General features: G+C 38.1%; 1 protein-coding gene across 3 annotated transcripts; it reads left to right on the plus strand.

The window, feature by feature from the left end:
* Positions 1-1,379: 1,379 nt before the first annotated feature.
* LOC124272489 (probable xyloglucan galactosyltransferase GT19) lies at positions 1,380-11,625 on the plus strand. Of its 3 annotated transcripts, none has more exons than XM_046707698.1 (3): positions 1,380-1,487; positions 8,786-8,908; positions 9,371-11,625. In XM_046707698.1, exons 2-3 carry the CDS (start codon positions 8,796-8,798, stop codon positions 10,722-10,724), a joined length of 1,467 nt encoding a protein of 488 aa, XP_046563654.1. In that variant the 5' UTR covers positions 1,380-1,487; positions 8,786-8,795; the 3' UTR covers positions 10,725-11,625. The 3 variants fall into 3 exon arrangements, with proteins under 3 accessions (XP_046563654.1, XP_046563647.1, XP_046563639.1); XM_046707691.1 differs by lacking the exon at positions 1,380-1,487 and adding an exon at positions 4,512-4,571; XM_046707683.1 differs by lacking the exon at positions 1,380-1,487 and adding an exon at positions 4,929-5,080.
* The last annotated feature ends 6,310 nt before the right edge of the window (positions 11,626-17,935 follow it).

The following is a 17,935-nucleotide window of genomic DNA, read 5'->3' on the forward strand; positions in this document are numbered from 1 at the left end:
GAAGTGGTCTTATCCTTTTTCTTAAGGTTGAATTTTCATTATTCTATTTCATTTCGATGGAAAGTGGTAGCCTAACTGTTGAAGTGTTCACATGTCAAGCCGAAGACGCGGGTTCGTTTCCCACACATGGATCCAATGTGTCAATCCCTTTTCTGCTGACGTTGCTTTAATATTTCTAACCGTTACACGCCCCATTTCAGTGAGTGAGTTAAAGCTTTACATCGCCAAGTCAATATCGCAGCCACATAGCGAGACAGTTATTTTTTAATTAAACGCCTGGCAATTAGGGACAGTAACACGGTAAGCTATGTACAACAGTTTAGTTATAAAACAAACCACGTGAAAAGTAAAACAAATCGTTTTTTCATCAGATTAATTAGGTTATTTAAACTAGGCTATAGGCTAGTAGCAAGCGCAGTAGGACCACCTTATTGGGGATCATGGGGACTTACAGTGCTTCTGCTTCAAGCATGGAGTTCCAGCAGGTTTTACGCCATGACTTTGGTCACCAGTCGTTGTGTGACATGCTAACATATTTAAAACACCAAGATAAAATCTGGCAATTAAACCACTAATGGATGTTGTATACTTTGATTTAAATGGACTCACGTGCCAGTGCCAGGGTAACAATAATTTTACAGCAAATCTACATTTCAATTCATCATTGAGACAGTAGAAATGTAACCATAGAAATAGCAAAACGGTTAATTAAATTAATGTTGCATACATCTGTTATTAAAAGTAGCCTGAAAATAAACTCAGAACATTTATGTTCTTGTCAGTTAAGTACAGTGTCTCAACTTCATGTATTTCGCTTTCATGGAATGAAAAAATAAACACTTGACCCTCTAAAATGAAAACTATATATTGAAATATCATTCGAATATTTAACACTGATCATGAGAACAGGCTGCCATAAATATTCTTCAAACTTAACAGATGGTACGTAGACAAACCCACTGACCAGTCAATGAAATACGCTGAAACGATAAAATGAAAATAAAATATAAAAACAACAAAATAAAACTATATGAATAAATAAACAGTATTTCCTTTAATTCGTTTCTGCATCTTATAATATTTTGCAGAAAATATTTGCAGTTTTTTTTAGATAATGTGTACCTTTCATCAATCCGTTAAACCCTTATTCGAGTGAGTGAGTTTAGTTTTACGCCGCCTTTGGCAATGTTCCAGCAATATCACGGCAGGGACACCAGAAATGGTCTTCACACATTGTAACCATGTGGGGATCAAACCCGGGTCTTCGGCGTGACGAGCGAACAAAACCCTTATTGGAAATCCGTGATATAATAAGACTCGTGTACCCAGTAGTTACCAGCAGTTACCGTGTCAGCTACTGACAATCGAGTGTTTGAATGAGGTGCCTGTCTGACAGCTTGACATTGTACGCTGGCGGTATTATCCGAGCAGGGCTTCCTGGCTCAACTCGACCGGGTACATTCCGCCGTGGTGAAGGTGCAATGTAGGTGAGTGCGGTGTAGATATTCTCCCACACGCCCTTAAGTCCATGTCCAGGGAAAATAAAGTGAGTGTAATATATGACGATCAATATCAAATTTCTTCTACGCCAGAACAACATTAGCCGTGACAGGTTTCGTTAAAAAAAGGATATATATACGTGATGTGTGTATATATATATATATATATATATATATATATATATATATATATATATATATATATATGTATATATATATACATGTACATGATATAATATATATAACAATTATAACATATAATATGTTTCTATTCTTAGAACAAGATTAGTCATTAGAGATTTCGTTCAAAAAGGATTGTAATATAAAAACAAATCACATCACGTTTCTATTCAACGCCTGAGTAAGATTATTATTAGTAGTATATATGTAGTTATATATTATGATTCTGGGTACACGTTTCCATTCATAGAACACGATTAGCCAGGACAGATTTCGTTAAACGTGATATAATATATCAATCGATACCTATATACACCACATCTCTCCCTTTAAACAGATCAAGATTAGCCTGGACATATTCGTTATAAATGATTATGATATGTGTAATAATTAATACATACTATACGTTTCTATTCTCATAACAAGACTATCCATGACATATTCGTTATAAATGATTATGATATATGTGTAATAATTAATACATATAATACATTTCTATTCTCATAACAAGATTAGCCTGGACATATTTCGTTATAAATGATTATGATATATGTGTTATAATTAATACATACTATACGTTTCTATTCTCATAACAAGATTAGTCTGGACATATTCGTTATAAATGATTATGATATATGTGTTATAATTAATACATACTATACGTTTCTATTCTCATAACAAGATTAGCCTGGACATATTCGTTATAAATGATTATGATATATGTGTAATAATTAATACATACAATACGTTTCTATTCTCATAACAAGATTAGCCTGGACATATTTCGTTATAAATGATTATGATATATGTGTAATAATTAATACATACTATACGTTTCTATTCTCATAACAAGATTAGCCTGGATATATTCGTTATAAATGATTATGATATATGTGTAATAATTAATACATACAATACGTTTCTATTCTCATAACAAGATTTTAAAAATTTAGTCTGGACATATTCGTTATAAATGATTATGATATATGTGTAATAATTAATACATACTATACGTTTCTATTCTCATAACAAGATTAGTCTGGACATATTCGTTATAAATGATTATGATATATGTGTTATAATTAATACATACTATACGTTTCTATTCTCATAACAAGATTAGTCTGGACATATTTCGTTATAAATGATTATGATATATGTGTAATAATTAATACATACTATACGTTTCTATTCTCATAACAAGATTAGCCTGGACATATTTCGTTATAAATGATTATGATATATGTGTAATAATTAATACATACTATACGTTTCTATTCTCATAACAAGATTAGTCTGGACATATTCGTTACAAATGATTATGATATATGTCTAATAATTAATACATATAATACCTATCTATACTCAGAACAAGATTAGCCAGGACAGATTTCGTTATAAATGATTATGATATATGTGTAATAATTAATACATACTATACGTTTCTATTCTCATAACAAGATTAGCCTGGACATATTTCGTTATAAATGATTATGATATATGTGTAATAATTAATACATACTATACGTTTCTATTCTCATAACAAGATTAGCTGGACATATTCGTTATAAATGATCATGATATATGTGTAATAATTAATACATACTATACGTTTCTATTCTCATAACAAGATTTTAAAAATTTAGTCTGGACATATTCATAATAAATGATTATGATATATGTGTAATAATTAATACATACTATACGTTTCTATTCTCATAACAAGATTAGCCTGGACATATTTCGTTACAAATGATTATGATATATGTGAATAGTACATGGACATATTCATATTCCGTTATAAATGATTATGACATATATGTTATTCTCAGAACAAATTAGAGGAGATATCGTTAATTAATATGTGTAATAATACATACTATACGTTTCTATTCTCATAACAAGATTAGCCTGGATATATTCGTTATAAATGATTATGATATATGTGTAATAATTAATACATATAATACGTTTCTATTCTCATAACAAGATTAGTCTGGACATATTCATTATAAATGATTATGATATATGTAATAATTAATACATACTATACGTTTCTATTCTCATAACAAGATTAGTCTGGACATATTCATAATAAATGATTATGATATATGTGTAATAATTAATACATACTATACTTTTCTATTCTCATAACAAGATTAGCCAGGACATATTTCGTTACAAATGAATGATTATGTGATATATGTTTCTATTCTCATAACAAGATTTGGACATATTTCGTTATAAATGATTATGATATATGTGTAATAATTAATACATACTATACGTTTCTATTCTTAACAAGATTAGTCTGGACATATTCGTTATAAATGATTATGATTATGTGTAATAATTAATACATATAATACTTTTCTATTCTTAGAACAAGATTAGCCAGGACAGATTCGTTAAAACGTGATTTAATATATTAATCAATACGTATACACCACATCTCTTTTGAAAAGAACAAGTTCAGCCAGGAAAGATTTCGTGAAAAAAGTCTAATATATGATAATTAACAAAAACACCACGTTTGTATTCCATGGCAGAACGGTATTAGCCTGAACAACTGCCACTTGTCACATCTACTGAATAGCATCCACTGCCAAGGGGTATATGTCAATGACAGCCCAGCGTGGTCAATACTTAGGACATATATGTAGCCTAGCAACATCATTGATGGGTTTGGGTGATTTGAAAGGGGATTTGAAAACAGTACTGATGCTACAATGTGGTGCTTTCATACCTCTGTTGCCAATCCTTTCATCGTGGCACGTCTTGAGCCTCGCCTGTGGTTCCCACACCCAAAATATTTATTGACATAAGCGATTACTAGGCGCCCCATGTCGACCCTCCTATATGGATCTAGCCATTCGACAACACTGAAATAAGGTACGTAACTCATTCTGATATTTTTGTGTCACATTGTGTCACATTGTGTCATATTGACACAAGAAACAAGTGGCCGTCTCGCCTTTATTTACAAATTCAGTTTATCACCATTGAAATAAAGATCTCCATAGTGTTATACTTGTTAAATCGTCCCTTGGATAGGGCCCCCTACACATGTAGAACGGTTAAAACAAACAGAACATGTGCGTGTACAATCTACCTCCACAAAAGGACAGGAAGAAGATAATGTTTTCCTTGAAGGCTTGTCGATTAAATAGCGAAGACTCACTGAAACACGCTGGTGTTTAAACTTGCGTTGAATTAAGCGGATAATTACAGTGTTACCATTGTGCTCTGTCGTGGCTTTAAATGCACAGGGGTGTTGTGAATAAAACGTCTGTGCTGTTGAACATGCGGTTCATTCTGTACAAGTCGTGGTTCGGGAGATATAAGGTGACGTCAGTAGAAGTATTCGTCTTGCTCCGTGTGCTTTGAAGTCTAGGGCTGTGGTGAGTATTTTGATAAGAATTTCTGTCTTAGACTCAGCATAGTACCATCTTGTGAAAAATGCCGTTCAACGTGTGCCGGTGAATCCAGAATACTTGCCCCTTCTCCCCCTCCCTCCCCTCCCCCCTCTTCCGACAAGTACTGTGTCACGGTATTGTTAGAAACAGAAACATCTGTGAATGAGGGGAGGGTTAAATGGAAGAGGTGGTCACACTCGGTTACTTGGTTGATGGGTTGGTCAGCGTACTCTAACGACACGAGTCGCTGCTCAGCAAACTCTGTAGTGCCTTGTCTAGACTGTCCTAAGAGTCGCTTTTAGTAATATTCCAGCAATACCACGGCGGGCACCACCGGAATCGGGTTTAAAACATTGTACCCATGTGGGAAATCGAATCCGTGTTCGAATCTGAATCTGCCAGGTAGTGCTTAGTGTATTTGTACACAAGGGCAACCCTAGGAGGGACCCGTGAAGATCCGGATAAGAATTGATCTTCAGTAACCCATGCTTGTCGTAAGAGGCGACTAACGGGATGGTCAAGCTAACTGACTTGGTTGATACATGTCATCATATGCCAATTGCGTAGAACAATACTCATGCTGTTGATCACTGTATTGTCTCGTTCAGAATCGATTATTTACAGACCGCCGCCACATTGCTGGATTCGATTCCCAACATGGTTACATTGTGCATGAGCATCGATCTACGCAATTGGGAACCGATGACATGTGTCAACCAAGTCAGCGAGCCTGACCACCCGATCCCCTTAGTCGTCTCTTACGACAAGCATGGGTTAATTCATGGACCAATTCTAACCCGGATCTTCACGGGTCTGATGTGTATGATATAAATAGGTGAGTGGGTGAGTGAGTAAGGTTTTACGCCTCTTGTAGCAATATGCCAGCAATATCACAGCGAGGGAGACCAGAAATGGATTTCACACACTGGACCCATAAGGGGAATCGAACCCGGCTCTCCGGCCCGACGAGCGAACGCTTTAACCACTAAGCTACCCCACCCTATCATAAAAAGTAGGGTGTCCATGTTAAACTGGGACATAATAATGGCGCTGTAAAACCAACAAGTCCGGACTAGTACACGTTGCCGCGACATTAGTGCAAAATTCTTGAATCTCTATCACCTGACCTCACCCCAACCCCCACACAATAATTTCTTTTTCGAGGACGAAATCGATCTAGCAATTTCAACAACTATTAATGTTTAGGTGGAAAGTATGCAGGTAGGGGCTGGAAGTTAGCATACGTGTATGTACTTTGCCCAAGGTAACCTTGTTCGTGTGACACGCCCTATAGGCACACGCCATTAGTGGTCTAGATGTTTGGAAAGACTTATGACTGTTTACATTTCATTTATTACTTTGCTGATTCAAAATTAATTCCTCCTTTCACAGTCTTGTACATTTCTTCGTTGTTTGTTTATTTGTTGTCTGTACACAATTGAGCCTAGACATGCAAACCAGGGGTTGACATCATGAGCACCGATCTACGCAATTGACGTACGGTGACATGCATCAACCAAGTCAGACAGCCTGACCACGATCCCGTTAGTGGCCCCGATGAGCATGGGTGGCTGAAGATCAAACCTAGCCCGGATCTTCATTATTATCTGCATTGTTAATATGTATACTCATGCCAATAATGGTTGTCACGCCCCCTCCCACATGGGCCTAACCCAACATTGCTGGAATATTGCTAAAAGCGGCGTCACACCCCTCTGCCAATTCACCCTCCCCACCCTTTTTTAAGGGGGTGGCAACCATTATTGGCATGAGTATAATATAACAAACTGTCAAAATAATTTTGAAAAAAATAATGCGTTAAACGTTGCTTTTTGAAAAAAGGTGATATTTATATTCCTTGGCGTCTTCTAATGCCTGTATAAATATAATTATGATTGATTAATTCACGTATTAGGGTTCAAAGGTTTGTGTAGTATAGTCCGTAAACAATCTTTTGTAACCAAAACAAATAGACATTTCCTGTGTTGTTGTTTGGACGTTACGTTTGCAGTGTTCTAACCGCTGTTTTCAGCCTAGTAACGGTTTGATAACATTTGGGATATTTTCATCAAATACAGAGTCTCTGAACTGAACGCGAGAACAATGTTATCTTTTCAAGGGTCTTAACTCGTGTATTTTAAATATCACCTGAATACCTTATCAGGATAGCAACGTGGCGACGTGTGACATAAACAGGACAACAGAGAGAAGGGTGGGTTAAATACTTTGAATGGCATGTAAATTTAAAAGTGACACACACAAAGAGGAAATTTATGGATGTCAACTTCTTCTTTAGAAGATACACGACGTAAGAATATGATCCGAGGTGACATGCAAAGATCCAAAGATTTCCCCCTTTATGAGTGGATTAAATAACACAGGGGTGTCGGCTACAAAACATCTGGGACGGTAAGGCTGGTATGGAAACTACCGCTGCTGATGTCAAATAGAAAATATCTTTGCTATGGCCTAGTAGCATATGTGACAGTTACCGCTGCTTGCTACTACAATCTATGAAAAATAGCAATGTGAATATGTGAAATATGTTGTGAATATGTGAAATTGACTGCAGCTGCGCCGCAGTACGTGTCGTTTATGATAAGCAAACATACGTTATACTCAGCTGAAACGTCTTGAAAGAGCAGGTCCCAATTGAGAAGCAGGTAACCTCGAAAAGGTTAACGATGGTAGGCCTGTCCGCGAGTGGCGTACGTGAATGTTTTGACATCAGAAATAATCATTTTTGTATTTCTTTATCTACCAACAAAATAAATAAATCAGAATATACCCAAAAAGGAGACCAGAACGCTTAAAGATATGGCAATCTAGACCTTCTGGAATCTTTCTAGACTTGAGGTGGATTCCTTTTTAATGTATTCTCCGGTGTCTTGGAGACAGGCTAACCTCAAACTAACGGTCACTCCAGGAACCATGATATACTTCCCACCAAGCTTGACTTAGGCACAGAAAATATATTTACGTTTTCTGATACTGCGCCGGCATCACTTGTGAACGTGTACCAGAGAAAGAATATGAGCCATCCGCCAAGCTCTCTTGAGCAGTAGGGCAGCCTGCAGCAACCACTTACCTGGATCTCAAGCATCACGCCAGCAGTGCTGTTGTTGCATGGTTCATTAAACTGACGTACAAAAGAAAGTACACACCTGGTGTTTGGGGATTATTTGAAAAGTGTTGTGATTTTGACTGGCAACTTCGCAATTGGACACGATATCTGTGGTGTTTTGGCAACATATTAGGAAAGTCTTATATATCACTGTAAAAAGTCTTTTCAAAACATTTACGTCGCTTTTTGGAAAGTTATCCAAAAGCATCAGGTGTGTACTTTCTTTTGTACCTCAGTTTATATGCTCCCAGTCTTTTAATTAGGCTCAGTATTATTCGTTACACTGTTATACAAGTCTAACAAAACCTAGTAGAAGGTCGCGTCAGCTAACCATTTGAATTGACCAATCAGAACACAGCTTACTAAATCGCGAAAGTTAACATTCGCACATACCGTTTGAACTTTTATCTCGAAAACGTTTGTACTCGAACGATTCCGAATACTATTATCCGGGTACACTATGTGAAGCCCATTTCTGATGTCCCCGCCGTGATACTGCGGGGCAGGAAATTTGCCAGATGCGGCGTAAAACTAAACTCAATCAACCATTGTTTCTGTTTCTTCAGATGTGACGACATGTTCCTCTCAAGGAAACACAGAAGAAGTATATGGCTGATGACAATTGTAGCCCTCACATGGGGCGTCGTTGTGGTCTGGGCTTGGGAAGAAACACCTCATCATGACACAAGGTATATTTCAAACACAGTCGTTAATCTTAACTGATATTCATAATCTATCATATGTCAGTACATGTATAGTATATGATAATATAGACACTTCGTTACCTACAATGCACCTCAACCTGACCCAACAATATTCTTACATTATATATACTCATGCCAATAATGGTTGTCACCCCCCTCCCCACCCCAACACACACGTCACACCCCCACCCCACACCCCCTCTCCAATTCAAAAAATTGAAGGGGGTGACAACCTTTCATTTCACGCCATTTTCACGCATAGAGACACATATACGACAATAATTGTCTCATTATTCTCCAGAATCAGTTGAATTATCTGTATTGTTTAACCACAGTGTTGTATCGTTTGAATCAATATCTACCCAAACGTCCTGAGTGAGAATTTAAACTCTTCCAAACAAAAATTCTGTTTGTTAAGTTTTTAAATTTATTTTGTTTTGTTTTCAGATTACAACATTCTGACGCTCTTTGTGAGAAGCTGCAGTACATGTCAGAGCCGACTATGTGCGATGCCAGTATAACAGAAACACTACCAGCCGGGATACATACAAGATCTGTTGATGACAAAGGCCAGAATATAAATTTGAACACATCGAAGAAAATACCGAAGGTTTATATTTATTCCCTACCTACAAGGTTCAACAAAGACATTGAAACATGTGTAAACTATGATGTGCAGCCATATCTGTGTCTTCACTTACAAAATGGAGGCTTAGGAAAATTTATTTACAGGGAAGGGGAGATGGGAGTGTTTTATACCAATCAGTTCTCCCTGGAGGTGATTATTCACAACCAGCTTCTGCAGAGTCGATACCGAACCCTTAACCCAGAGGAAGCTGACGTCTACTACATCCCCGCCTACCTAGGGATTTACTTCTTCTGCAGATGGTCTACAAGTATGGTGCAGTTACAAAATGAAATGTTCGATATTTTAGATGCCATGCCATACCTCAGGCAAGGGAAGCCTCATATCTCAACACTTGCCAAAATTGAAAGGGAACAAGCGACAAGCGATCACCCGTTTCTTCAGAATGAAAAATGTCGAGATGTGACTTACCTTGTCATTGAAAAGGAAGCATCCGTTTGGTACAGAAAGTTTCTAGGCCTTGAGAACCAAAGAGTTATAGTGGCTCCTTATCCATCGTATGTGCATCTGTACAACGCTAAAACAACGTCTCAGTCAATATCCTCACCTGGATTAGGATCAAGGCAGGTGATGATTTTTGTCGCTGCTAGTGATCGAAGAACCAACTTTTTCAGAAATATCATCTTGGATCAGATGCCTCACAAAGTTGTCGATACTACTTATGAAAAGTTTGTTGCGCAAATGCAAGCTCAAGGAAGGGATGTGCCAACACAGGTGATCCTTACAACAATAGAATGCCGGCCTGGTCATGAGAACATCACCATTGGATGGATGCAGAAGTCCGTGTTCTGTCTTCAACCTCCTGGAGACTCCCCAACAAGGAAGTCATTTTATGACAGTATTCAAAGTGGATGCATTCCAGTCATTTTTGGATTTGCTGATCAGAATGTGGAATACCCCTTTCAACGGGTATTGAATTATACGGATTTCATTGTGACGATTGATTCGGAGCGGATAGAGCGACAGGAGCAGATTCGAGACATTTTAGAAGAAATTCCCAAGGATGAGGTACATAGACTCCACCAGAATGTTCTTAAGGTGGCCAAGATGTTACAATACAGCGCCACTGAGTCTGGCGCGAGTGACCAACCACGTTCTTACAGAGATGCCCTGGACATGATCATGGAAGAGGTGCAGCACATGTATAATATATGATGATGCATCGATTAAATTTATATGTTCCAGCGACCAGTGCACAGCCGGAGTAATGGTCAAGCGTTATCGAATTTGGATCAACAAGACCAGAGAAGAGTAATAGTACAACAATATCAGAGAAGTGATATAGTACATTACGATGAAACAATTCATGATGCTGTTATCCATAATGTCTTTCTCTGTTTGATGTTCAACGCAGCGCTCAGAAATATTTCAGCAACGTTTGCCTGCAAATCATCAAATCTGGACCAGACAATCTAGTGATGGATATTATGGTAAAGAAGAGAAACTATGCATTAGTTCCGGTGACTGTAATTCTTCCTACAATTTCCTCAAATTAGCTAGTAGTCTATTAATGATTTCTACCCGTGAAGTTCCGGGTTAGATCTATCATTAGTAACTCATGCTTGTCGTAAGAGGCGACTAACGGGATCGGGTGGTCAGGCTCGGTTGGTTGACCGAACGTATTAACATTACCTTTATTTATTTATCGACATTCAATTTCAGACCTGCAAAAGGCTGCAAAAGTATTTAATAAGGCTCTAAGACTAGTTTCAGTTTCATTTTAAAATACTTCATATTTCTTTTCTTACCATAATTCCTAAAATATCTGCAACCATGATGAAAAGACAAGGTGAAAGTGGATCCCCTTCACTGCTGCCAGTAGTGGTGTTGAGGAAAGATGCAAGATTACCATTATGAATTATTCAGGAGGAGGTGTTCGTCAGTACAAACCATTTTGCCATAAATGGCCCAACTTCGAATCTTTCTACAACTTTAGGAATGAATTTTTTATATTTGTGTCCGCCAGTCGTCAAGGCCAAGCTCAGTCAAAAAGTGCCCAGACAAATAAACCCCAAATAAAGCAGGTTGGTGATAAACGCTCAGCTCCTGAATAAAATCACTCGATTTCTGTTTTGATTGTGGCAAGCCAGGGCTTAAAAGGAGCTACCAGCACTGCCCTGCTTACCAGCCGATAAGCTAAATGAGGACTCTCACCAAACCTCTCAAGAAAAAAGTGCCTTCCAGTTCAGTCGGGGAAAAAATCACACATTAAGGCTGAGTGCCATGCCTGTGAAGATTTGATTGTAGTGGCCATTGAACTAGTACCTATCTCTCAAAATGTTTACAGAGCCGTATATGACGGCAGATAAGCCGACATCGCAGTTAAGCCAAGGTATTTTCTTGACCCTGGAAACAAGAACGGCAAGTCACCTCGAACCAAGAAGGGCAAGGGCAACACGGGGACTCATCTGAACTGACTCAACTACATACATAGCATAAACCCCCTGCCAGTTATTCACGAGTATAGGATGTGAAATTGTATGTTCAAAAGTTGATAATGTTTCTTTGAGTGGCATGTTTAGAAGTTGGAGAATCAGATAAGGACAAGACTTTATGGATGACCAACCTCTTTATTCGGATGATGCGACGTTTCGATACAGATTCTTGTATCGTTGTCAAGCAAGTACAAGAATCTGTATCGAAACGTCGCATCAACCGAATAAAGAAGTTGTTCATCTATTAAGTCTTGTCTTTATAAGTTGATAATGGTTTCTAAAAAAGATTGACTAACCTCTAATGTGGGAATCTGTATCTGTTTTATTTGTCTCAACATCCTAACAATCATTGTAGATATCAACGATGAGACACCATTTTGTGAAATGGATAGAACTTTGAACCTACGAGAAAATGTAACGGTAAATAAAGACAAGGAGGGTTTGATTCAGATCATAGTATTTTCGGTAGTAAACACACACGCTCATAACAAAACTATTTACATACAGTTATTACATAAATATACATTTGGCATTATCATATGGTAATTATAATTCCTCATAGGCGAATCCTTAGAACTCATTGCCAGTATCTTCACCGGTCAGAATTGTCCATGCTGCTTAACTGTTCCATCATCATAGTAATCTGCAAGATCTTCCAATGAGGGGCGGTGGGGTAGCCTAGTGGTTAAGGCGTTCGCTCGTCACGCCGCAGCAACTGGTTCGATTCCCCACATGGGTACAATGTGTTAAGCCCATTTCTGGTGTTCCCCGCCTTGATATTGCTGGAATATTGCTAAAAGCGGCGTAAAACCAAACTCACTCACTCACTCACTATTCCAATAATTGGTTGTCTTCTTGATCTATTCTGGTATCATGTTATGGGCCATCCATGGCGTTTGAAATTTCACACTTCAGAATTGAATCAACTACCATCGGGATCTCCTCCCACTTTGAACTTCTTGTAGTGCAACCCTCCTCACTGTGTTCGATGTTTTGTGTAAGTGCGTTCTCCGTTCACCATCCAGTCTGATCAGTTATTTCGGACGTTTGTCTTAAAGGGCTTATTCGGAGACTCGTCAAGTGCTTGGAGTACCTTTTTCTTGACAATTTGACATTCCTAATGCCACCTGGCATTGTCATCCATATATCTTCCCACCAGATACTCTCTTGCAGATACATTTCTAGGTATGACCTCTGTTGCCAGGTATAGTACGGGCTGTATGGGTATCTGGCTGGAACCTGTGTATGAGGTTCGTGATTCGAACCCATTGGTGACCACTACAAGGACGATCACTAAATTGGTTGTTTTCTTGAAAACGTCGCCATAGGTGTCGAATGGTGTTTCGGTGATGAACCTTACCCTGCAATGTACCAGATTGAGGCATAACTATAGCTTTCCTTCTGTTAACAAACTCATTCACAAGTTACCAATACAAAATTCCACATAACGATATCTTTTGCATCTTAGTAGTGTGAGGGAAAAATAGGCCAACGTCACCTTAAAGTATTGTATCTTTACTATTTGACAGATTGAAGTGGGAAGATATCATAAGAAAGTGTCCATTTCTAGTATCCCCTGCATGAAATTGCTGAAAGTGGCGTAAAACTAATCTCACTCACATTAACCGATCGTTCCTCATCAGATCATAACACTGTGCGACTTTGTACTTTTAGTATCTGAAAATTTCAGTTAATTTTGAAATGTATCCACAATTAACATATATGGCCTATGTTTACCAAAGTGTGAAACAACATGGTTTGAAAAATATACTATCCCCAAAATGAAACGCATAGGCCAGAAATCTGTTGCGAAAATGCTGTTTTTTCAAACATGTATAACTCGTCCACAAACAGACTTTTGTACATGAATTTTTACATCGGTATAGAAGAAGCAAATTTCTATACAACCAAGTGGACCATTTTAGATAACATAGACGTTGAGCGACATGGTGACGACGTAGCACGGTCCCGACGTCGCGTCTCCTGGCTCTCAGTCCAATCTCTCTCAACCTGTTCCGTACAGTTTGACCGGATATCCTCCGAAATTCAGGCACCCTGGCTGCTGTGCTCTCACACGTGGCAGTACGATCACGCAAATGTAGTACCCGGATGTACCGATCTTGTGCTACAGTGGTGACTCGAGCTCTGCCCGTACGAGGACGGTCATTTGTTATACCTGTTTGGTTGTAATGAGCTGTAAGCCGTGATATCATGCTCAGACTAACATTTAGATGCCTGGCAACAGAAGATTGGTAATCGCCAGCGTGCATTCTTTCAATGGCAATGTTCCGTGTCGCAGAGTCAAGACGTAGCGTAGTGATTTGACCTTGAAACTCCTTCAAAACGAATGCCGATTTCCGAAAGTAATCTGGATTTTTATAGCCACACAGTGCATGCTCTTTGCTGCACAATTTCAACTGGAAGGTGATTTCGGTTGCCTTATGGCGATGCCTTTTTAATCCTTGTAAGAAATCTCATCCAAATCAACATTTTCAGGTAGTCGATTTTTTACTTGTGTAATTGTGTAAAATCATGTTATCAACACTTTTGTTACATATTTTAACGATTGTTTGAACACAAAAGGTAATACATAGATTTTCAAAAATACAAAACGCCTATGCGTTTCTTTTTGGAGATAGTATATATATAGAAATTGGTGGCCAGACAAGAGATTGTACGACACTTCAATGAACTCGAAAATTTACCTGTAAACTCGGGCATAGAAAACATTGCCGACACGTGTTACATATCAACACCATAAGTTGCGCATTCCCGTTCGTGGGTACATGTTAAAACTAAAGTCTATTGGCGGATATATTTCATTTGTTGTTCATGTGAACATTTTGTGGACTTCAGATAGTGCAACCCGTGAAGGTCCGGGTTAGAATGAACCTTGCTTGTAAGAGTAGAGTAACCCATGCTTGTAAGAGGCGACTAACGGGATCGGGTGGTCAGACTCGCTGACTTGGTTGACACATGTCATCGGTTCCCAATTGCGCAGATCGATGCTCATGCTGTTGATCACTGGATTGTCTGGTTCAGACTAGATTATTTACAAACCGCCGCCATATAGCTGGAATATTGCTGAGTGCGGCGTACAACTAAACTCACTCACTCACTCAGATACTGAAAGATGCGTCAAACTTCTTTGAGTGACATCTTTTAGCGTTAGACTAGAGTGAGAAAATAACATCCAGATGCAATTTGATATTGAAATCCATTCACAAATCACATGTAAGATTTCCATGTGTCTTACATAAACCGAACTGTTTTTTAAAAATATATTTTTTTCTTAAGACGAAGGGTGCGGTGGGGTAGCCTAGTGGTTAAAGCGTTGGCTCATCACTCTGAAGACCCGGGTTCGATTGCCCATATGGGTACAATGTGTGAATCCCATTTCTGGTGTCCCCCGCCGTGATATTGCTGGAATATTGCTAAAAGCGGCGTAAAACCCAACTCACTCACTCACTCACTTAAGACAAAGAGAGTGTACAACACTTTTATGTGTACGAAAATCCACTTTTGAACGCGTGCCCACAACAGTTCTGCACTGGAAACAAATACAAGCTGGTACTTTATGTTAAAGTCTTATGTTGCACTGTATTTGTTCTTAATTGCATGTGAAACCTTGAACTGTTTGGCGGTTGTATAATATTCTCAGTTTGAACTAAACACTTTATGTGTGGTCAGGGTTCCCGAAGCCTTGAATTCTATCAATATCAATGCGGAGTACACCAGAAATGGACTTCACACATTGTACCCATGTGAGGAATCGAAACCTGTCCTTCGGCGTATGGGCAAACGCTTTAACCACTATGAGCAGTTGTTACTGTGATATGACTAATATGTTGAAAAGTGCTAACAAATAGTTTAAATAGTTTGTTTAGTGACAAAATATGCGAAGAAAATCTTTCGAGCATTTGGGAGAGAATGTGGAACAACCGTCTGTTTGATCCTGTAATTCCTCATCTGTATTGGGAAAGGGAAAAGTGTGACGCTCCGCACATTTGTTATTTCGCCATCATTTTCAGTAAAGGGCAATGTGTCACTGCATGTTCGTTTTGTATGTCATTACTAATTAAGGGAAAGGGAAGTTGCTATTTCTGCCGGCAATAACCTGCAATATGCTGTGTGAGATCCCACGTAGTCGAAAAATTGTCTGGGTTTGACAGTATCATTGATACTGGGTCTGCGTAGTCTGTCTCTCAGTCCTTGAACCACATTGTTTTCCGTCCCACCCAGCACTTACTGAAATTTAAATGAATACTAAATGAAGCAAGTCGAGATTTTCCTAACGTCCAAAATCAACCTTCCTCATCGGGGATCTTTAAAAATTTAATGTTCTTTGTATCTCTTTATGTACTTACACAGTCTAAGCGTTTGTTTAGGTTAGGCCACATAAAATATATGTCTTGTTTCTCATCACCTTTTGTTAACAAATGGGCAGGTAGGTAGGATTTTACTTTTATTTTTCAGCATTTTTTCTGATTTTCTATACATTGTTAGTCGAAAACTTGGAATGTCGGGAGCTGAGACGGATTTCGGAAGTCTGTCAGCTTTATACACGCAAAGTTGCAAGTGCAAGAAAAATAAAAAAATTTTTTTTGGGTCAGGCCAAATTTTAAGGTCGGGCGGTAATGAGAACAAGAAATGATTTTTATTTGGCCTTATACGACGTTCTATCAGCATGTCACAGCTATATTCAAAATCTCACGCCCCTTCTGGTTGTATTTCTCTAAGTCTTAATACATATTTTATACGATGTTCTAGCACATGTCACAGCTATACTCAACATCTCACGCCCCTTCTGGCTGTATTTCTCTAAGACTTAATAACATCTCATGTCACGCCATCCCTTCTGGTTGTATTTCTCTAAGACTTAATACATATTTTATACGATGTTTTAGCACATGTCACAGCTATGTTTAACATCACGCCCCTTCTGGCTGTACTAAGCACATGTTCTAGCACATGTCACAGTCTTCTGGCTGTATTTCTCTAAGTCTTAATACATATTTTATACGATGTTTTAGCACATGTCACAGCTATGTTTAACATCTCACATCCCTTCTGGTTGTCACATACATATTTTATACACTAGCACATGTCACGCTATACTCAACATCTCACGCCCCTTCTGGTTGTATTTCTCTAAGACTTAATACATATTTTATACGATGTACTACATGTCACAGCAACATCTGTCACAGCTTAATACATATTTTAACATCTAGCACATGTCACAGCTACATTTAACATCTGGCCTCTTGTTGTATTTTTCTTTATAGATGTTCTAGCTTAATCACAGCTATTTTACACACTGGTTGTATTTCTCTAAGACTTAACATTTCACGAGCATGTCACACTACATTTAACATCTCGCGCCTCTTCTGGTTGTATTTCTTTCTCTAAGACTTAATACATATTTTATACGATGTAACATCTCACGCCCCTTCTAGCACATGTCACAGCTATACTCAACATCTCACGCCCCTTCTGGTTGTATTTCTCTAAGACTTAATACATATTTTATACGATGTACTAGCACATGTCACAGCTACATTTAACATCTCGCGCCTCTTCTGGTTGTATTTCTCTAAGACTTAATACATATTTTATACGATGTTCTAGCACATGTCACAGCTACATTTAACATCTCGCGCCTCTTCTGGTTGTATTTCTCTAAGACTTAATACATATTTTATACGATGTTCTAGCACATGTCACAGCTATACTTAACATCTCACGCCCCTTCTGGTTGTATTTCTCTAAGACTTAATACATATTTTATACGATGTTTATCACACGATGTTTTAACATCACGTCTTCTGGTTGAATTTCTCTAAGACTTAATACATATTTTATACGATGTTTAGCACATGTCACAGCTATGTTTAACATCTCACATCCCTTCTGGTTGTATTTCTCTAA

This window comes from Haliotis rubra, unplaced genomic scaffold (assembly GCF_003918875.1).
Source record: "Haliotis rubra isolate DU_JTF1 unplaced genomic scaffold, ASM391887v1 Scf103, whole genome shotgun sequence".
Taxonomy (NCBI): Eukaryota; Metazoa; Mollusca; class Gastropoda; order Lepetellida; family Haliotidae; genus Haliotis; species Haliotis rubra.

Bases quoted from the DNA above. Each gene is read 5' to 3' on its own strand.
- LOC124272489 (XM_046707698.1), top strand. From the start codon at position 8,796: ATGTTCCTCTCAAGGAAACACAGAAGAAGTATATGGCTGATGACAATT. The intron at 8,909-9,370 runs GTATATTTCAAA...TTTTGTTTTCAG, and splicing joins ACACCTCATCATGACACAAG to ATTACAACATTCTGACGCTC.